This window comes from Eptesicus fuscus, chromosome 9, assembly GCF_027574615.1.
Source record: "Eptesicus fuscus isolate TK198812 chromosome 9, DD_ASM_mEF_20220401, whole genome shotgun sequence".
NCBI lineage: Eukaryota > Metazoa > Chordata > Mammalia > Chiroptera > Vespertilionidae > Eptesicus > Eptesicus fuscus.
This window is the reverse complement of record NC_072481.1, coordinates 66,269,341-66,291,599: the sequence shown is the minus strand read 5'-3', so window position 1 is coordinate 66,291,599 and position 22,259 is coordinate 66,269,341. Positions and strand designations below refer to the sequence as shown.

General features: G+C 41.5%; 1 protein-coding gene across 1 annotated transcript in view; it reads left to right on the top strand.

Annotated features, from left to right (window-relative positions):
• The first annotated feature begins 323 nt into the window (after positions 1–323).
• GTF2B (general transcription factor IIB) overlaps positions 324–22,259 on the top strand; it is a 42,781-nt gene continuing 20,845 nt past the window's right edge. The window contains exons 1-2 of the mRNA XM_008157791.3: positions 324–422; positions 7,317–7,423. Coding sequence (XP_008156013.1) covers positions 406–422; positions 7,317–7,423 — 124 coding nt within the window. The 5' untranslated portion in view covers positions 324–405. The remainder of the gene's footprint in view (positions 423–7,316; positions 7,424–22,259) is intronic.

Sequence of the window (22,259 nt, the reverse complement as noted above, 5' to 3'; positions counted from 1 at the left end):
CGGGTGGGGGAGGGGTGGTCAGCCCTTGGGGAGGTGGGCTTTGCCTCCAACCCCGAGCCCGGGTTGCCTTTGTGCTTTAACTCAAGCCCAGTTGTGGTATTTCTGGGGTAGCTCGTTTGCAGGGGTCCACTTGCAAGTTTTCTTGGGCAGTTTCGCTGATTCATCTAGCTACAGAGCACATTACGGACACGGAAAAGGAGAAATAATAAAACGCAAAGCACGTGGCATTCCGGATCTCACTTTTCTTGGCCTCTCTCCCGACCCGTAGCCGCGCCTTGTTACGACTGCGTGGGCGGCTCGTCTATAAAAGCCGAGCTCGGCGCGTCCCGTCGCCACAGTGTCTTCCTGTTCTCTTTCCGGCTGTGCGGGCTTGTTGTTTTTCAAGGAATCCCTGTGGCCGTGAAGATGGCGTCTACCAGCCGGTTAGTACGTGCGCCCGATCCCGGCTAGTCGAGGGCGGGCGGGGAGTGCCCGGCGGCCGCGGGGCTCCTGCGCCGGGCAGGGCGCCCAGGAGATGCGGGGAGCGGCGGCCGCCCTGGCCGGCCGGCCGGACAAAGGCTCTTCCCTACGGCGGGGCTGTCAGGGGCGTCGCTGGGGCTGCCGAGCCGTCGGCGTTCCCACCCCAGGGTCTTAGATGGCCGTCTCACCCAGGCTCCACCCTGTGGGGGCTCCTGGGTCCGCAGCCCCTAGTCTCTCTCCTTTTGCTGATACTGCAAACGTCTTTTTTTTTTTTTTTTTTTTTTTCCCCTTGCTCCTTTTTTTCTACGCTTGTTTTTCCACCTACGGCTCGGGCAGCCCGAGGGGCCGTGAGTCCTCCCTTCCAAAGAGCTGGAGAGGGTTAGTTCCAGGTCCGCATCCAGCTGACAGCTGGAAAGTTAGGGACGTCAGTATTGGTGAGCCTAATGGAGACTGATTACATCCCAGAGGCCCTCTGAATGGAGGTTAAGACATTTCTGAAGATTCGATAAGTTCCCTTCTGAAGAGATTTCTTTACAGATGTCTTCTGTACTTTCCTGAAGAAAATCTTGCCTGCAGAAAATTATTTACAAGTGCTGGGAAGTCACTCTAATGTGTTTTTAAAATGCAGTGTACTCAAATGTACAGGAAGTGCATATAGTGCCTGTAGAGACAGCCTTTAATCCTGTGACCTGAAAAAGGCTTGCAGACCTTAATTATCTCTCTCATTACCACTGTGAGGTAGATACTAGTATTTTTGCATGAGTGTAAACTGAGTCATGCCAATGCTGGCTTTTCCAAGTTGAGTGTTAGAACAGGCTGTAGTAAGGCATATATCTATTTCTTGTTATCACACAGTTGGCTTTTAGTTAATTCATAATATATTAAAAGTAATTAAGTTCTATACTTTCTGGAAGGCAACTCTGGCATAAATTTTTGAACCTGTAGTAATCTGTGGAATTACTACAGGTAATCCCAGTGAAAGCCATTATCATAAATAGTAAGCTGGAGAAGTCCGGGCCCTTTTTTATGTTACTGTATTTTTTTAAATGGGGAACAGTGAGACAGCTTTAGCTAATGGCCTATTTGGCAATAATTCTTAAAGTCAGTGACACTCTTGTTTACTGATTCTAATTCTATGATTGAGTGTTCAATCATTCTATCTGGGCGTGGCTCTGTCAGGTAAGGCTTACTTGTAAGTAAATGGGAGACTTCAGCTTCCCAAAGACACCTAAACATAGCGTATGGTCTCTCATGGCAGTAGATCTGAAAGGTGCATGTGGACATATTTGGGCACAGCTTTTACATATAAGAACAGGAAAATGTATTTGTATGAAATGTTACAGTGTCAGTCTAGTAAATTCACTTGATAAATTCCTTACCCAAAAAGTACACTTTACTTTGTATGAAATGTTACAGTATCAGTCTAGTAAATTCACTTGATAAATTCCTTACCCAAAAAGTACACTTTACTTTGTATGAAATGTTACAGTATCAGTCTAGTAAATTCACTTGATAAATTCCTTACCCAAAAAGTACACTTTACTTTGTATGAAATGTTACAGTATCAGTCTAGTAAATTCACTTGATAAATTCCTTACCCAAAAAGTACACTTTACTTTGTATGTCTTGTTAAAAAAAATGTTCGAAATAATTTTTTTTCTAAACTTGTCCAGCTCTCTGTGTTATTGAAGTGTTCAGCTTTTGAGTTTTTCTTCCAGTGAGAATAAAGGTAAATGTTAGTATTTCTACCATTTTGCTATTGTTAACTTGAGGAAGATACACAGTTACTAGGCTATGAAACTGCCTGATGTTTTCACAGAGAAGAGCACAAATGTTCTGAGTTCAAATTCAAGCTCCACCACTTATTCTGTGATTTCAGGCAAATCATTCTCTGGGCATAATCTTTAAATGGAGATAATGCCTATCTTCAGGGTGGCTTTGAAGATTAATAATGTATGTATAGCACTAGACCCACAGTAGGCACCCAGTAAGTTATAGCTATAAAATGAGTTTGGGGTTATCTGGCTTCTTAGGTAGTCGAAATTGCTTTAGCATTAGGGGTGATTGTTTGCTACATTCTTTTCCTATTGTTTTTCCCCTTACTTCCCCTACAACCCGACTCTTGTAGTTTCTCCTTTGTATTACTCTTGAGGAAATTTGATTAAAAGTTGACTAACATGATTTCATTTTATTTTGGATAGGTAACACATTACACATAGTAAAAGGGCAAGAAAAGTGAAAAGTAGTCTGCCTTCTTCCCTAGCTTCCAGCCATCTAATTCTTCCCTAAAGCATCAGTGAGTCTCTGCTTTAGCAAATATATGCATACTTGAGGCCCGGTGCACGAATTTGTGCATGGGTTGGGATTCGTGCACGGGCCGAGTCTGGCTGGACAGGGGTGAGGGGCCCCGGTGGTTGGTGGGCCGGCCCCACCCCCTGGTCGAACTCCTGGTTGAGGGAACAATTTGCATATTACCCTTTTATTATATAGGATAGTTATAAGCCCTCCCACCACCCCCTGAAAAGGAGTCTAATGTAAACACTGTGCCTTGCTTTTTACCTTTTTTATGAAATTGGTGCACACGTTTTAAGTGCACAGATCAATTAATAAGTGAGTATATACACAGAGCTATCACCCAGGTCAAGAAATCAAATACCACTAGCACCCTGGAAGCCTCCTTTGTGCCCGGAGTCATTAACCACATCCTGATTTCTGACACCATAGATTTGTTTTGCCCACTTTAAGGTTTATATAAATGGCATACATATGTGTTCATGAGTAGTTTTTTTAAGTCAGAATTTTGATATTCATGTTATTGCATATAAGTGTAGTTCATACTTTTCTCACTTTTGTATAAAATTCATATCTTTTTGAAGTAAGCATATCTTTGTGATGTTTCCATATCATATACATATATATGGATATATAAATAGATAGATATACACACATACTACATGATATTGCTTCCTTTTTAAGAGTGAAAAATACATCAGTCCTTTGTGTGATGTGTACCACCTGACTGTCCATATTATGCATTTATAATTACTGTTACTCTGCTAACTTTCCTTTATTTCAAAATAATTTTCCATAATTTTTGCTTTTTAAATATTTGTCATAATTTATGAAAGTATTTTTCTATAGGAATTTCTGGAATAGCATAAATGTAAAATGAACCCCATCTCCCATTTTTTTTCATGAAAAGATCAACACATGTTCTGGTTACCTTGACTATATAAATTTTGGGAATGTGGATTTTATATTATCAATTTTCCAGTGGGAATTACCTTCTATTTCTTTGTTGAGAGTTAACATCCTAAATTGTGTTATATGAGAACTTGATCCAAAACCACGAATACCTATTTTACATCGGTAATATTATCTTTTGGATGCATATTTGTGTTGGCTATAACATAACCTTTTATTATATTACTTCAAGTGCAATTTTTTCATAATTAAACATTAGCTTTATTCCACATAATACAGAAAACATTCTCAGAATAACAATACCTATACTATGTCTAACATGAGTTCTTAACAATGTTAATAGTTCTTATATAGGCCCTCATTAACTTCTATGTGTAAAGTTGTCTCATCACTAATTTTTACATTGATGTCTTTCCTGTCATATTGGAAGTGTAAAACTCAGTCTCCAGTAAACTCAAAGCAAAGGACTCGTGGAAATGATATTCCTTGAATTCTTGTGTGTTGTTAACAGTTTATGGTCTTTTCATTGAAAGCCAGCTTTGCTGGATGTAGAATGTCTGCATCATGATTGGTTCTTTTAAAAAAAAAAAAAAATAATATATATATATATTTAATGATTTCAGAGAGGAGGGGACAGGAAGAGAGATAGAAACATCAATGAGAGAGAATCATTGGTTGGCTGCTCGCCCTCCACTAGGGATAAAGCCTGCATCTGGGCATGACCAGGAATCCAACCATGACCTCCTAGTTCATAGGTCAATGCTCAACCACTGAGCCATGCTGGCTGGGCGGTTCTTTTTCTTTGTATATCCTTATTGTAATTCAGCATTTTTTTTTTATGGCATAAGGTTTTCCTGTCACAAGTGAACTTTTAAAGACAACTTATTTTCAGTGATACTAAACATTTGTGAGTATGAGGTCATATCCCCAGAAATAATTACAAAATTTATGTTAAATATCTTTGTTGCTTTTTAAAACTGATTCTGTCAGGTCATTTAAAGCTGTTGTGTCTTCCCAAACTGCTTTATTTTCAAAATAAAATAATTGAGCAAATTATTAATATCAGAAATAGATTAAAAAGTAGCTTTTAAAACTATTTCTTGATTGCCAATAAACTCAATTCTGGACTAAATGAGATCATCATGTTTTAAGTAAAGCAGAGCCACATCTACCACCCTCATTTATATTACTACTAGAGGCCTGGTGCACGAAATTCGTACACAGAAGGGGGGTGTCCCTCAGCCCAGCCTGCACCCTCTCTAATCTGGGATCCCTCACAATCCAGGACTGCTGGCTACCAACTGCTCGCCTGCCTGCCTTCCTGATTGCCCCTAACCGCTTCTGCCTGCCAGCCTGATCACCCCCTAACCACGCCCCTGCCAGCCTGATTGATGCCCTAACTGCTCCCCTGCCAGCCTGTTTGCCCCCAACTTTTCTCCTCTGCCAGCCTGGTCACCCCTAACTACCCTCCCCTGCAGGGTTGATCGCCTCCAACTGCCCTCCCTTGCAGGCCTGGTCCCTCCCAACTGCCCTCCCCTGCTGGCCATCTTGTGGTGGCCATCATGTATCCACATGGGGGCAGCCATCTTGTGTGTTGGAGTGATGGTCAATCTGCATATTACTCTTTTATTAGATAGGATAGAGGCCTGGTGCATGGGTGGGGGTCAGCTGGTTTGCCCTGAAGGGTGTCCCGGATCAGGGTGGGGGTTCCCTTAGGGGTGTGGGGCGGCCTGGGCGAGGGTCCTGTGGTGGTTTGCAGGCCGGCCACACCCCCTGGCGACCCAAGCAGAGGCCCTGGTATCTGGGATTTATGTATCTTCTACAGTTGAAACTTTGTAGCCTGGAGCAGAGCCAAGCCTCCTGCTTGCTCCATGGCCAGCAGCCATTTCTCTTGGGATTGATGTATCTTCTATAATTGAAACTTTGTAGCCTGGAGTGGAGGCCTAGGCCAGTCAGGGCTGCAGAAGCTTTGCTTCCTCCATTGCCGGGGGCAACCCTTGCCTCCTGCTCTTTCCAGCTCCGTAGCTGCCGCCATTTCTGTTTGGATTTGAACATATTGAAACTTTGTAGCTTTGAGTGGAGGCTTAGGCCAGTAAGGGCAGGTGGAAAGCTTAGCTTCCTCTGTTGCCGGGGAAACCCAAGCCTCCCTCCTGCTTTCTGTGGCTGTAGCCATCTTGGTTGGGTTTATTTGCATATTTGCTCCTGATTGGCTGGTGGGTGTCGCTTGTGGGCGTGGCTTGTGGGTGTAGTGGAGTTAGGGTCAATTTGCATATTACTCTTTTATTAGGTAGGACTAGAGGCCCGGTGCACGAATACATGCACCAGTGGGGTCCTTCGGCCTGGCCTGTGGGATTGGGCTGAAACCAGCTCTCTGACATCCCCCGAGGGGTCCTGGATTGCGAGAGAGTGCAGGCCAGGCCAAGGGACCCCACCGGTGCATGATCAGGGCTGGGGAGGGACTGCAGGAGGGCTCCAGGGCGTGTCTGGCCCCATCTTGCTCAGTCCCGATCGGCTGGACCCCAGCAGCAAGCTAACCTACCAGTTGGAGTGTCTGCCCCCTGGTGGTTAGTGTGCATTATAGGAACTGGTTGACCGGTCAAATGTCTGCCCCCTGGTGGTCAGTACATATCATAGCAAGCGGTTGAGCGGCCTTAGCATATCATTAACATATCACACTTTGGTTGAACGGCCGACCAGTCAACTAGACACTTAGCATATTAGGCTTTTATTATATAGGACTAGACACCTGGTGCACGAAATTCGTGCAGGGGGGTGGGAGCCTTCAGCCCGGCCTGCACCCTCTTGCAGTCTAGGACCTTTTGGGGGATGTCCGACTGCCGGACATCCCCCTCGCAATCTGGGACTGCTGGCTCCTAACTGCTCACCTGCCTGCCTGCCTGATTGCCCCTAACCACTCGCCTGCCTGCCTGATCACCCCTAACTACTCTGCCTGCCTGCCTGATTGCCCCTAACTGCCTCTGCCACGGCCCCCACCGCCGCGGCTTTGTCCGGAAGGTTATCCAGAATAACATCTGGAAGGTGGTTAGGTTGTCTGGTTTAATTAGCATATTACACTTTTATTATTATAGCTAGGACTAGGTTTAGTATACTATTCTAAATCTACCATCATGGTAACTAGCAAGTAGAAAAATTTATTCTCTGACCAGAAAAGTAAGTGGCAGGGGGCACACATTTAATGGTTATGTGTAACTATCACAGGTTATTATGGTAGCTAGTCATTTCAATGCTAATCAAAATTTTTTTTAATACTTGGTCACCTGTTAAGAGAAAAAAACACTTGTTTTCTATTTAAAGTTTTTAATGCTTTTTATGTCTTCAAACTAGTAACTTCTTATAAAAAATAATTTCAATGGAATCTACCTGTTATTAACTAGCTAGAATTTAATTTAATTGAGGTGTTTACTTCAGAAATTTAGTTTAAATGTATTATAAATATATATTAGAAAAGTGTTAAAAATCCTCCTCCCACCCCCAGAAGACTACTTTGTTACATGTTGGTTGGGAGGATTGGTGTTTCTCACATATGGTTCACACAGTGATGTTTCTCTCTTTCTCCCTTTATGTCTTCGGGTGAGATTTTAAAAAAAAACAACACACAAAAACCTTTTTTTTTTTTTTTTCCTTTCATTTAGTTTGGATGCTCTCCCAAGAGTCGCATGTCCAAACCATCCTGATTCGATTTTAGTGGAGGACTATAGAGCTGGTGATATGATCTGTCCTGAATGTGGCCTGGTTGTAGGTAAGCAGTTATTATAGTTTTAACTAATATCACTATTTTGGATACTTGTCTTTTGTGTGTTTTCCAAACTGTCTTTTAGTGAATACATTTTGACTGTTTAAATAATTCATATTTAATTCATAATTATCATGAAACACTGAAAAAGAATTAGAAAAAAAAAAGTAAAATCATTCAGAGATACCATATTTTATTGTCAGTTCAGATGCATATGTTTTATTTTATTTTTATTTTTTGAAGAATTTAGAAAGGTTTTAATTGGAAATATAAGGAATGTCTTGCTAAGCATGTAGATGATATTTGTCCTGATTTTTTTATTTTTATTTTGCAGTACTATTTTTCTCTCTCCCAAATTACAGTCACGTCTGAATTGCTTTAGTTTTTGCAGTTTCATGCAGAATACAAAAGATATGGAAAAATATCTCTAGATATTTATCAAGATACAAAAAATGATACTTTATTTGTAGTTCTTTTTATTTGGATATAATAACAGTGCTCCTCTCCAGGCACCCTTACATTAGCGAAGCCAACATATTACAGTGAAGCCTTTACAAATATCAGAAAATGAATATAAATGCAAATGTAAATAAAATATTTGAAACTATGTCGGGAAGTTTACCACTGGCAATTAGAGGAACAGGATGGTGGGTAAGTGAGAGAGAAACTCCAGTGTACAAGTTACTGCCCTTGACTATGGGAATGAAAATAGGATTAAAGGGATTATTGTCAGAAAATTAAATGAGAAAAATGAGTTATCACGTATAAAGAAGTAAAACAATGCCCGTCATATAGAAAGCTCTTTATATGTAACTACCATGGGTTATTTTGGAGGAGCCCCTCTCTGCTGCTAAACTCAAGAGCCCACATACCAGTCCCCCCCGCCCCATTTTTTGTGAATAATTTTTTGTTATTACGCATGTCCCTCCCCTCCCTCCCCCCCCCCCCCCGCATAGGCCCCCTCCGGCCCCCCCCAGACCTTCAGCACCCTGTGTCCATGAGTTAGGCATATGTGCATACAAGGTCTTTGGTTTATTACCTCCCACCCACCTGCCCTTCCCCGCCTTCCTTCTGAGATTCCACACACTGTTCCATGCTTCCATGTCTCTGGATCCACTCTGTTCATCAGTTTATTTTGTTACTCAGATTCCACATATGAGTGTGATCATGTGATACTTGACTGACTTAATCTCACTTAGCATGATACTCTCCAGGTCCCTCCATGCTGTCTCAAAGGGTAAGAGATTCTTCTTTTTTACTGCTGCATAGAATTCCATGGTATAAATGTACCACAGTTTTTTTATCCACTCATCTACTGATGGGCACTTGGGCTGTTTCCAGATCTTAGCTATTGTAAATTGTGCTGCTATGAACATAGGGTTGCATACATTCTTTCTGATTGGTGCTTCGGGGATTTTAGGACATATTCCTATAAGTGGTATCACTGGGTCAAATGGCAGTTCCATATTTAATTTTTTGAGGAAACTCCATACTGTTTTCCATAATGGTTGCACAGGTCTGCATTCCCAACAGCAGTGCACTAGGGTTCCCTTTTCTCCACATCCTTGCCAGCACTTGTCGTTTGTTGATTTGTTGATGGTAGCCATTCTGACAGGTGTGAGATGGTACCTCATTGTCATTTTGCATCTCTCGGTTGATTAGTGACTTTGAGCATTTTTCATATGTCTCTTGGCCATCTATATGTCCTCTTTGGAGAAGTGTCTGTTTAGGTCCTTTGCTCATTTTTTAATTGGATTGTTTGTCTTCCTTTTGAGTTCCTTATATATTTTGGATGTTAACCCTTTATCAGATGTATCATTGCCAAATATGTTCTCCTATACAGTGAGCTGTCTGTTCGTTTTGTTGATGGTTTCTTTTGCTATGCAGAGCTTTTTAGTTTGATGTAGTCCCATTTGTTTATTTTCTTCTTAGTTTCCTTTGGCTTAGGAGTTGTATCAGTAAACATATTGCAATGAGAGCTGAGATTTTTGAGATTTTGCTGCCTATGATTTCATGTCTTACATTTAAGTCCTTTATCCATTTTGAGTTTATTCTTGTGTATGGTGTAAGTTGGTGGTCTAGTTTCTTTTTTTTTTTTTTTTTGCTTGTATCTGTCCAATTTTCCCAACACTATTTATTGAAGACACTCTCTTGACTCCATTGCATGCTCTTGCCTCCTTTGTCAAATATTAATTGAGCATAATGGCCTGGGTCGAGTTCGGGGTTCTCTGTTCTGTTCCATTGGTCTATATGCCTGTCTTGTGTCGGTAGTAAGCTGTTTTGATTATGGTGGCTTTGTAGTATATAACTTGAAATCTGGTATTGTGATGCGTCCAACTTTGTTTTTCTTTTTCAAAATTGCTGCAGCTACTCGGGGTCTTTTTTTATTCTATATAAATTTTTGGAGTATTGGATCTAACTCTGTGAAATATGCCGTTGGTATATTAATAGGGATTGCATTGAATCTGTAGATTGCCTTGGGTAGTATGGACACTTTAATGATGTTGATTCTACCAATCCAAGAACATGGTATAATCTTCCACTTATTTATTCTTCTATCTCTGTGTTCAGTATCCTGAAGTTTTCCCAGGTGCATATGTTTTATAATGTTGGATAGGAGGGATCATTAATTTGAAAGTTAATCCAAAAAAAGGCCCCCAGTTTCCTGAGTTCTTAGTCTTTAAATATTTGATGGGGCATTGAGGGTGGCAGGATGACACCCATGTAATATAACTTTTGTGGCTTTTATTTCATTTATTTCAGAGCATAAAAGTATATCTGTGTTGAATCTTATCCAGGGCTTTTTAGTAAACAAAAAAGATTTGTGTAATTTTCATTTCCTATGGAATGATTTAATAACACTTTTTCTAGTGTAAAATTGTCATTGCTAAAAATATTTCTTAAAATTTCACTTTTATTTCTTTGCTCACTAATCTAGAAATGCAGCAAAACTGATAGAAATGGTCTATTTAAAAATTATTCTGCCCAGCCAGTGTGGCTCAGTTGGTTGAGTGTTGTCCCATGCACCAGGAGGTTGGGAGTTGGATTTCTGGTCAGGATACCTTCCCAGGTTGGGAGCTCAATCCTCAGTAGGGGGCAAGCAGGAGGCAGTTGATCGATGTTTCTCTCTCATCCATGCTTCTATCTCTCTCTCCCTCTCCCTTCCTCTCTCTGAAATCAATAAAAACATTTAAATATATAAAAACCTAATATGCATATTGTCCCTGAGGGAGTTCGACCGGGAGACCAATCACTCACTGTGAAATGCGTTGACCATTGGGGGCCGCCTGGAATGAAGAAAAGCCCTGGTCAGCAGCTGGCTGCCAGGGAAGGGAGGCCCTGGCCAGCAGCTGGAAGGCCCTGATCGGCCCTGATCGCAGGTCAGGCCTAGGGACCCTACCTGTGCACATATTTCGTGGCCCGGGCCTCTAGTATTTTTATAAAAAGTATTCTTATGATAGGGTTGCAGCCATGCCTTAGTAGTTTGGAAATGCTAGGATTGTGGGAAGTATAACAGATACTTTGGCGTTGATGTACTGTGGATGTGTTTACTGGAGGACATCTGTAATATTCATCTAAGTAGGCTGCTTTCCTCAGACCTCCAGTGGGAATTTTAAATCATACAGAGCTGCTAATAAGAACTGAAATCCCATTTGCAATTGTATTATACTCAGTAATAAATATTTTTAACAGCTAGTTCACTTTATAGTAGACACTGTTCTAAATGATTTACATATTCACTCAGTTTAACCTCAGAGAAATATGTGAGGTGAGTACTCCTCACATTATCTTCATTTTGGAGGTTAGGAAACTGAAGTTTAGGTAATCTGGCAGTCTTGCTCCTCTGTCTGCATGGAAGCCAAATTTCTATCTTACATAATAAAATGAGTTCAATCGGAGATTGGCACACTACGACCCACTACCTGTTTATATATGGCCTGTATGCTAAGAATGGCTTTTACATTTTTAAATGGTTGAAAAACATCAAGAGAATAATATTTTGGGGCACATGAAAATAATCAAATTCTTATTTTAGTGTCCATAAATAAAGTTTTACTGGAGCACAGCCACAATCATTTGTTTATGTATTGACTATTGCTGCTTTCATAATACAACAGCAGAATTTAGTAGTTGCAACAGAAACCATATGTGTTGCTCTCATCACTCTGTACTGCTGCTCAGTGCACTACAAATCCCAGTTGATAGTTAAAATCCCACAGCATTTTTTAGTAACGAGCATATCTCCATACTGCAACATTTTATTTGTTTTGTTATCATTGCATACTCATCATGTCAAAACAACAGAAAACAATGAACTTGAATGTCATGCTTTTAAGGCCCAATGTAGTATGAGTTATTTTGTTATTGAATTAGATGGCGAAGCATTGTGTTTATTATGCTGTGATATTTTAGCTGTGCTAAAAGAATGCAATAAACATTTAGATTACCAGACAAAACACTGTCACAGTACTCCCTAAAATAATGCAATAAACATTTAGATTATCAGACAAAACACCGTCACAGTATTCCCAACTGAGGAAAACAATGGTCAGAAAATTTAGAAAATGTAAAGTGAAATATCTCATCACAGCAGAATTTCTTCACAAAAACAAAAGAATGAAAATAAGGCTGCAGCTAAAGTTTCTGAGTGGCTCATTTGTAGGCCAAGCAGGGAAAGCCATTTACCAATGGTGAGTTAATTCATGTGTGATTGCAACAGCTGAAGAAATGTGTCCAGAGAAAAACTTATTAAGACTATTATTAGCCTTTTCAGTAAGAACAGTTGTTTGAAGAGTTGAGGACATTGGGAGCAACAGCAATACTCAAAATATAAGGCAAATTATTTCAAGTATTTATCCTAGACTCTTGATGACTAGACAGATGTTGCTGATGTTGAGTTGTTTATTCAAGGAGTCAGTGCAGAGTTTGCAGAGTTTGAAACTGCATGGAATATCCATAGGAGAAAATATTTTCAAAAAAGTTGCCTGAGTATTGATTCAGTACAACCTGAAGTGGAATCTGCTAAAATGTATTCTAACTGATGGTGGTGAAAAAATGTGTGGAGCAGAAGACTTATTTGCCAAGTGTAAAACTGTAAGACTTTTCAAAACCTATAGTTATTCATTGTATTTTTCATCACCAGATACATTGTGGAAAAGGTTTTAATCTATCATGTATTATTACTGATCCAATAGTGTCAGTAGTGGACTTCATTCAATCTCATGGGCTGTTCTACCACACAGTAATTTGTTAGCTTAGAAGTGGAAAAGTTACCTTGCAATTTTTTTTAGCTTAGGGCCAAGATTGAAATTTTTCTGAACCAATATTGCCTTCAGCAACTATTAAACACTGAATGGCGTTGGTAATTAACTATTGCTGCAGACTTGCTAATATTTCTTAATGAATTCAACCTAGAATCACAAGGCAAAACAGTGCCTATATGTTAAACACTGTGATAAAGTGAATTTGAAAGCAACTAACATCTGAATCACAAGTAATGTTTAATTGCTTTATTTAGTATTTTATATACTTTCATTGATGTCAGAAGTTAAAACAAGAACTAAGGTCTTCATTCCCAAACAGATCTGCAGCAGATATACAGGATGTTCCCAAAAAATGTATTGCAGTATGACAGCTGATAGCTCAATTTTGAAAATGAAATGTATTTTAATAAACATTGCCTTTAATTATTCAAAGTGTGTGTATATATTTTTTGGGGTCACCTTGTATTGCCAGACTCAAACTATATTTTCACTAGTGTTTTTCAGACCTGGATACAAAAGCAAAGGAAATTTTCATCTTTTAAAATCTGTTTAATTGTGCATCCCCCTCCTGGACTGTGAGAGGGGGCAGGCTAGGCTGAGGGAACCCCCTCCCTACCCCTTCAGTGCACGAACTTTCATGCACCAGGCCTCTAGTCTATAATAATAAAAGGGTAATATGCTAATTAGACCAGACATCCTTCCAGACAAGCCGGGGCCGGAGGGAAGCCACCCGCAGTTTGCCGACCACGGCCCTAGACAATGACAGACCCATGTGGGAAGGCCAAGAAATGCAGGTGAAGAAGCCATCATGGAAGTAGATCCTCCAGGTGTAGCCTGTGCTATGTGGAAACAATGCCCCAGATGAGTCCTTCCTGTGAAATCATGAGCAAAATAAAATGGTTGCTATAAGCCACTAAGTTCTTAGTTTGTCATGTAATTAAAACAGAAATGGTTTCCTGAAAGTATGATATTGCTTTAAGAAAGTCCTAAAAACATGTGGCACTGGTTTTGTAAGTGAATGGTGGGCTTCAAGGAGAGCCAAATATCAACAGTACAACGATTGAAATTTCTTTGGAGAGCCAAATTTTTTAAACTTAAACTTCTTCTAACACCACTTCTTCAAAATAGACTCGCCCAGGCCGTGGTATTTTGTGGACGAGCCACACTCAAGGGGCCAAAGAGCCGCATGTGGCTTGCGAGCTGCAGTTTGCCGACCACGGGTCTAGGGCTTCTCTGTAGTTGTGTCAGTGTAGTCATATTTCATAGGTGGTGGTTGGTTTCTAAGACTAATATCCCAAGAGCAAGTGTTTTGTACTTGGGTAGTTAAGGGCTATGGGTGGAATATGATCACTTCTGTATTCTATTAGTCAAAGTAGTCTTAGGTCCCACCTAGATTGGAAGGGGTGGAGAAATAGGCTTCATATCAATGTGAAAGGGACAAGGTCATGTTACAGAAGAGCATATGGATGGGAGATACTGCTGCTGTCTTTGGAAAATATTACACATTTAATGTCTTTTGTTTCCCTTCTATCCCAATATTTAAATGGCTGTGTAGTATTTAGTCTATCCTGTAACTTAGGCCATTTACAATTTTTGTAGCTTTTTTTTTTTAAACACTATTTAATATGTAATCGTTTGACTTTCCTCTTTTATTTGAATTACTAGAGGCCTGGTGCATGAAATTCGTGCATGGGGGAGCGGGGCGTTGTCGCTCAGCCCAGCCTGCACCCTCTCCAATCTGGGACATCCCTCTCACAATCCAGGACTGCTGGCTCCAAACTGCTCACCTGCCTCTGCCTGATTGCCCCTAACCACTCCCCTGCCAGCCTGATCGACGCCTAACTGCTCCTCGGCCGGCCCGATTGCCCCTAACTGCCCTCCCTTGCTGGCCTGGTCTGCCAGTCTGGTCGCCCCCAACTGTCCTCCCTTGCTGGCCTAGTCACCCTTAACTGCCCTCCCCTGCTGGCCTGGTCACCCCTAACTGCCCTCCCCTGCAAGCTTGCCCCCCCCCCCAACTGTCCTCCCCTCCAGGCCTGGTCCCGCCAAACTGCCCTCGCCAGAGGGCCTGGGTCCCCACCCCAACTGTCCTCCCCTGCAGGCCTGGTCTGCCTCCCAACTGCCCTCCCCTGCTAGCCTGATCTCCCCCAACTACCCTCCTCTGCTGGCCTGGTCCCCCCCCAATTGCCCTCCCCTGCTGGCCTGGTCTCCCCCAACTGCCCTCCTCTGCTGGCCTAGTTCCCGCCCCCCCAACTGCCCTCCACTGCAGGCCTGATCCCCCCCAACTGTCCTCCTCTGCTGGCCTGGTCCCCCCCCCCCAAAAGCCCCCCCCTGCTGGCCTGGTCCCCAACAGTCCTCCCCTGCAGGCCTGGTCCCCCCCAAATTCCCTCCCCTGCAGGCCTGGTCTCCCCCAACTTCCCTCCCCTGCTGGCCTGGTCTCCCCCAACTGCCCTTCTCTGCTGGCCTGGTTCTCCCCCCTCAACTGCCCTCCACTGCAGGCCTGGTCCCCCCCAACTGCCCTCCCCTGGTGGCCTGGTTCCTCCCAACTGCCCTCCCCTGTAGGCCTGGGTTCCCCCCAACTGCCCTCCCCTGCTGGCCTGGTTCCCTCCAATTGTCCTCCTGTGCAGGCCTGGTTCCCCCTAACTGCCCTCCCCTTCTGGCCTGGTCACCCCTAACTGCCCTTCCTGCTGGCCTGATTGCCCACAACTGCCCTCCCCTGCAGGCCTGGTTTCCCCCCCCCCCCTATTGTCCTCCCCTGCTGGCCTGGTCTCCCCCTACTGCCCTCCCCTGCAGGCCATCTTGTGGCGGCCATCTTGTGTCCACATGGGGGCAGCCATCTTGTGTCTAGGAGTGATGGTCAATTTGCATATTACTGTTTTATTAGGATAGGATTTTAATTTTAAACATATGAAGTGTTATGATTTGTGATTGGCTATCTCACCTTATCAGTAATCCTTAAGATATTGGTAGTGACCTCTAAAATAGGGCCAATTTTTAAAGCAAAGCTTTGTCATTGGCTCTAACAGCACTTTTTGTTTTCTGTTTTTTTTTTTCCCCCCAAATCCTAACAGTTTAATTGTGTAACATTAAAAGATGAGCACTAGGTGTCAGTATAATCATATTTAGGTCATCAATTTGTGTATAAATTTTACTTAGTACATTGTTTATATATTGGCAAAGTATTAATTTAGTGACCTGTTGTAATAGCTGTTAAAACATGAAGTTGGTTATCATGACTTTTATAAGTAGGATTTCACAACAAGAGGTTGTTTAGAACTACTTGTATCATTTCTAGTTAAAGCCACTTTTGTGAAACCATTTGAAATTGTTTTTAAGAGCAATTAAGGAAAATACTGGTAGCTAGTTTAGGGTAGACTTGAAGAGAAAATGAGTCAATTTGATCTCTTCCTCCTAGGCTCATTCTGGGTGTTGTTTATATCAGTGAATCTGAAACATGAATGTATGAATATTCATTAAGAATGAGCTGAGACAAATCATGTCAAGTTCACTGCCTATCAGATTGTTGATATACACTGAGTGGCAAGATTATTATGATCTCTGAACGCATAATAATCTGGCCACTCAGTGTATGTATATATATATGTATGTATATATATATATATGCACACACATATTTCATTGATACATATTTTGGGAATATATATATATACTAGAGGCCCGGTGCACAAAATTCGTGCACGGAGGGGGGTTGTCCCTCAGCCCAGCCTGTACCCTCTCCAATCTGGGATCCCTCTCACAATCCAGGACTGCTGGCTCCCAACTGCTTGCCTGCCTACCTTCCTGATTTCCCCTAACTGCTTCTGCCTGCCAGCCTGATCACCCCCTAACCACTCCGCTGCCAGCCTGTTTGCTCCCAACTTCCCTCCTCTGCCAGTCTGGTCACCCCTAACTGCCCTCTGCTGCAGGGTTGATCACCTCCAACTGCCCTCCCTTGCAGGCCTGGTCCTTCTCAACTGCCCTCCCTTGCAGGCCGGGTGCCTCCCAACTGCCCTCTCCTGCTGGCCATCTTGTGGTGACCATCTTGTGTCCACATGGGGGCAGGATCTTTGACCACATGGGGGCAGCTATATTGTGTGTTGCAGTGATGATCAATCTGCATATTACTCTTTTATTAGATAGGATAGAGGCCTGGTACAGGGGTGGGGGCCAGCTGGTTTGCCCTGAAGGGTGTCCCTAATCAGGGTGGGGTTCCCTTGGAGTGTGGGGCGGCCTGAGTGAGGGGCCTGTGGTGGTTTGCAGGCCAGCCACGCCCCCTGGCCACCCAAGCGGAGGCCCTGGTATCTGGAATTTATTTTCCTTCTACAATTAAAACTTTGTAGCCTGGAGCGGAGCCAAGCCTGGAGCTCCCTCTGCGGCTGGCAGCCATTTCTGTTGGGGTTATAATTGAAACTTTGTAGCCTTAAGTGGGTGGGCCCGGCCAGGGTGTGCGGAAAGCTTTGCTTCCCCTGTTGCCAGGGGCAACCCTGGCCTGCTCTCTCAAGCTCCATTCTGCCACCATTTCTGTTTGAATTTGTTTACCTTCTATAATTGAAACTTTGTAGCTTGAGTGGAGGCTTAGGCCTAGCAAGGGCAGGTGGAAAGCTTGGCTTCCTCTGTTACCTAGGAAACCTTGCTCTCTGTGGCTGTAGCCATCTTGGTTGGGTTAATTTGCATACTTGCTCTGATTGGATTGTGGGCGTGGCTTGTGGGTGTGTCAGAGGTATGGTCAATTTGCATATTTGTCTATTATTAGGTATGAGATATATATATATATATTAGAGGCCCAGTGCATGAATTCGTGCATGGGTGGGGTCTGGCCAGCCTGGCCAGGGGGAGGGGACATGGGCGGTTGGCCAGCCTGCCTGCTGGTCGAACTCCTGGTTGAGGGGACAATTTGCATATTAGCCTTTTATTATATAGGATATACACTGAGTGGCCAGATTATTATGTGTTCAGAGATCATAATAATCTGGCCACTCAGTGTATACCTTTTGTAAATAGCTTTTTTTGAGAAGGAAATAAAATCTGCTGGAAACTGAACCCTTAAAAAAAAATCAGCTAGAAAATATGTTTTAAAGGATTCCAGATTCCACTTTAAGGAATTCTATCTCAGGTCGTACATCATATTATGAAACACAAATCTATACTGTTAACTTTACAGTTTACCAGTCTTTTTAGATTTTTTAATCTTTGTTTTCCATGTCTCCAGACCTAGACTAAACATTCCTATAGAGTATATATCTTAGATGTATAACTATCAGTCAATGGCCCTGGAGTCTAGGCTTGGCTCTACTAGGTAAAAGTTATATAACTACTAGAGGCTCAGTGCACGGGATTCGTGCACTGGTGGAGGGTGTGGCCTGTGGGGATCAATCTGCTATGGGAGCGCCGCTCATCCTGGTCAGCCGAGCAGCTGTGGACCCGCCCTCTGAGCACTGCTCCCGCTGTGGGAATGCACTGATCAGCAGGGGACAACTCCTGCATTGAGTGTCTGCCCCCTGGTGTTCAGTGCGCATCATAGCGACTGATTGTTCTGTTCGTTCCGCCATTTGGTCGCTGGGCTTTTATATATATAGATAGTCAAGTTACATAATTTCTCAAAGCTTAACTTTATTTTATATAAATGTAAAATAAGCCCCCCTCACCTCTTGGGGGGGGAAGGGCAGTTACAATATATCTCAGAATTGTTAGGAATTTTTAAGAATTAAGTGAGATAATGTATAAACTATATGTATAATTTTAGTATGAAATTTCAGTGATACATATTTTGGAAATGCAAGTTACTTCTTTTTGTTAACCTTGGGTAAAGAGAGGGTGATTCTAAGTCTGAGGTGCCATTCTTATAACAAGGCAGTTACAAAATGTTTTTGAGTGATTGTTGGGATCTGTCATATTTAATGCTTTAATTGTGTTTTAACAATTATTCGGTTACTATCTTTAAGTTTGCATCAGCAGGGTTTCATAAAGGAACAGATTCAGGTTTAGTTCAGTATGACCAAGCTATGTTTTTAAATTAAGGAATATTTGAATTCATTTTCAAATTCTTGCTTTGGCTTCTCTAATAAGCCCTCAGAGACTGCTTTCTTGCCTAATTTAAAATTCTTAGTTTAGATGCTACTTTTTCCCATCAGAAAATTAGTAATTTTACTCCGTTAACCTGACCACTCTCTTACATAGTTTTTTTCATTTTATAGAGAGGCAAACTGAGGCTTGCAGTGCTTAGGTAATAAGCACAAGTTTCTATATCTAGTAAGTGACAGCGCCACTTAAATTCAGATCATAGGACTTAAAAAGCCTTTGATTTTTCTACTACAAGTTTCCATTAAGCACTGTGCTGGTCAGAGTGATAGAAAGATGAGACATTGTAAGCAAGCTCTGGGACAACTATTTGGCTAGTATGTGAAAGGGAGGAGGTTACATTTATACAACATAGCATGGTAAAAGCACTATTACAGATTTCCAAGTTTGGTGAGAATACTGAGGAAGGGAGTGGTGACTTCCTGTGGAAATAACTGTTGAATTCACCTTGAAAGATGTTCATTAAACATGAGTAACTGTTAATGGAGGGAAAGTCATTACAAGTAGAGGGAAAAAGAAACATGTGCCACAGAGCAGCCTGAAAGTATTAGTATGTGAATGATTAAATTTATTGTCACCAAGGCTAGGATACATCTTCATCAGAGGCATAGCTCCTTAGCTTAGATGCTGCTGTAGACCCGCTTGTATTTGAGGAAAAGCAAAACATATTCAAGTATTCAGGGATAGAACTTATAATACATTTTCCTTTACAAACTATTTTCCAAGTGGTAACTATACTGTTGATTTGTACAGGGTGATTTTTGTTGTTGTTTTATTTTGTTATTTAGGGTCTATTTTATGGGATGGGATGGGAAATTAACTATGATGTGGTTTATTTCTAGGGGATAATTCAGTTTGAGTTTCTACCCAATTTACATTAAGGGGAATATAAACTATGATTTTGAGACTGGCTATTTTATTAGTAGTAATTCTTTCTAGAATATCTCTTGATCAAAGTTCTCAAAATTATTTTTTCCTCTTAAAATTGTCTTTAATGCGAGATTTTTGGTAAGAAAATATAGTAGCCCTAAATTCTTTGAAATACGGGACTAGTAGAAAGGGTTAAAAGATTGAAAATGATGGAACTTTTAGACGCAGCACATTTTGAAAGTATTTTTAGTTTTAAACTAAATGTTTTTAAATAAGCCAAGCCTACGAAAACTAGTAATTTGGGGAATATTGTTCTAAGACTCCTCTTCTGAATTTTCTATTACAGGTTATATGCCAAAATGCTTAAATAAGGTCAATTTCCAGGAAGATGGCAGAAAAATTCTGATTCCTCTTTATATTCTCTGTTTAAAATTTTTATTAATGTACAATAAGAAACAAACAAAAACATTCTAAAAGTTTAAGTCAGACTAGAAAAACAGACTCCAATATTAGCTTCCTGGCTGCTTTTTGGTATGTTTTCGTTTTCTCTTCACTGTTAAGATTGCTACCTTTAGCTCTTCTGGTTTTAATAGTGTACTACAAAATGCTTTTGGTTGGATTTACAATTTATAGCTTGCATGGTAAGGAGTTTAAATGTCTATTTGTCTTTGTGTACTATTTCTTGTAGACTAGAAGGCCAAGTCCCTTGATTTTATGGACATTCATTCTCATCTCCTCTCTCCCTACCCCATTATTCCTTATAGCAGAGGCTGCTGGTTGTTTCCCAGGATGTTTCCCCACGCCTTAGTAATAGAACCCCCTTGGGTTTTAACTGGGCATATGGCTGCCCAGCTAGACTGTATTTCCCAGCTTCCCTTGTAGTTGGGTATGGCCATATGGGTTGTAAGTAGAAGAGATGTGTGCAATTCTCAATTTTTCCCTAAGGGATGTGCCTCCCCTTTATTCCTTCCTCCTGGCTAGAATTTAGACCATGATGCAGTGACTACCAATAGTCATTGTACACTACAAAATGCAAGTCATCCAAGATGAAGATGGGTTATCAAAAAGATAGGAGCCTGAGTCACACTAGTTAAGGACTATTTATTGTGGACTGTTAACGTGAGAGTTCTAGCTTCTCTTAAGTTGGTGTTATATTTGCTTTGATTAGAAACCTACCTGCACCATTTGTAATACACTTGTGGAACCATACTGGGAGTTTATTTTGTTTTCAGTCACCTATTTGCCAATACCCAGAGGGATTGAGAGTTCTGTGGCAGTGGATTAAAAGGTTTTCCAGCATCACTGCCACCACTCGATTTGGTAATAAAGAATTGAATTGGCAATTCTTTTTTTTAAAATTTAATAAATCTTTATTGTTCAGATTATTACAATTGTTCCTCTTTTCTCCCCCCATAGCTCCCCTCCACCCGGTTCCCACCACACCCCATGCCCTTACTTCCCCCCACCACTGTCCTCATCCATACGTATATGATTTTTGTCCATTCTCTTCCCGCACCCCCCACCACCCTTTCCCCCTGAGAATTTTCAGTCCACTCCCTTTCTATGCCCCTGATTCTACTATATTCACCAGTTTATTCTGTTCATCAGATTTTTAATTCACTTGATCTTTAGATTCACTTGATAGATATGTATTTGTTCATAATTTTTATCTTTACCTTTTTCTTCTTCTTCCTCTTCTTAAAGAATACCTTTCAGCATTTCATATAATACTGGTTTGGTGTTGAACTTCTTTAGCTTTTTCTTATCTGTGAAGCTCTTTATCTGACCTTCAATTCTGAATGATAGCTTTGCTGGGTAGAGTAATCTTGGTTGTAGGTTCTTGCTATTCGTCACTTTGAATATTTCTTGCCACTCCCTTCTGGCCTGCATAGTTTCTGTTGAGAAATCAGCTGACAATCGTATGGGTGCTCCCTTGTAGGTAACTAACTGTTTTTCTCTTGCTGCTTTTAACACTTTGCACTCGCTTGCTTTTTTCGATTCCTTTATTCTACTGCTAACCGTGTTGAGTCACACTCGACATCCGAGTGCAAAGGGTTAATACTCTCTCTTTATCTTTTGCTCTTGGCATTTTAATTATGATGTGTCTTGGTGTGGTCCTCTTTGGATTCCTTTTGTTTGGGGTTCTCTGCACTTCCTGGACTTGTAAGTCTCTTTCTTTCACCAGGTGGGGGAAGTTTTCAGTCATTACTTCTTCAAATAGGTTTTCAGTATCTTGCTCTCTCTCTTCTTCTGGCACCCCCATAATTCTGATGTTGGTATGCTTGAAGTTGTCCCAGAGGCTTCTTACACTATCTTCAACTTTTTGGATTCTTTTTTCTTTTTGCTTTTCTGGTTGAGTGTTTTTTGCTTCTTTGTATTTCAAATCTTTGACTTGGTTCTTGCGTTCCTCTAGTCTGCTTTTGGTTCTCTATAATATTTTTTATTTCAGTCAGTGTATGTTTAATTTCTAGTTGGCTCTTTTTCATATCCTCGAGGGTCTCGCTAAGTTTATCGGCCTTTTCTAGGAAATTCTTGAAAAACCTTATAATCGTGGTTTTGAACTCTATATCCAGTTGTTTGTTTTCCTCCATTTTTTTCGTTTGTGATTTGTTTCTTTGTCTCCGCATTTTCGC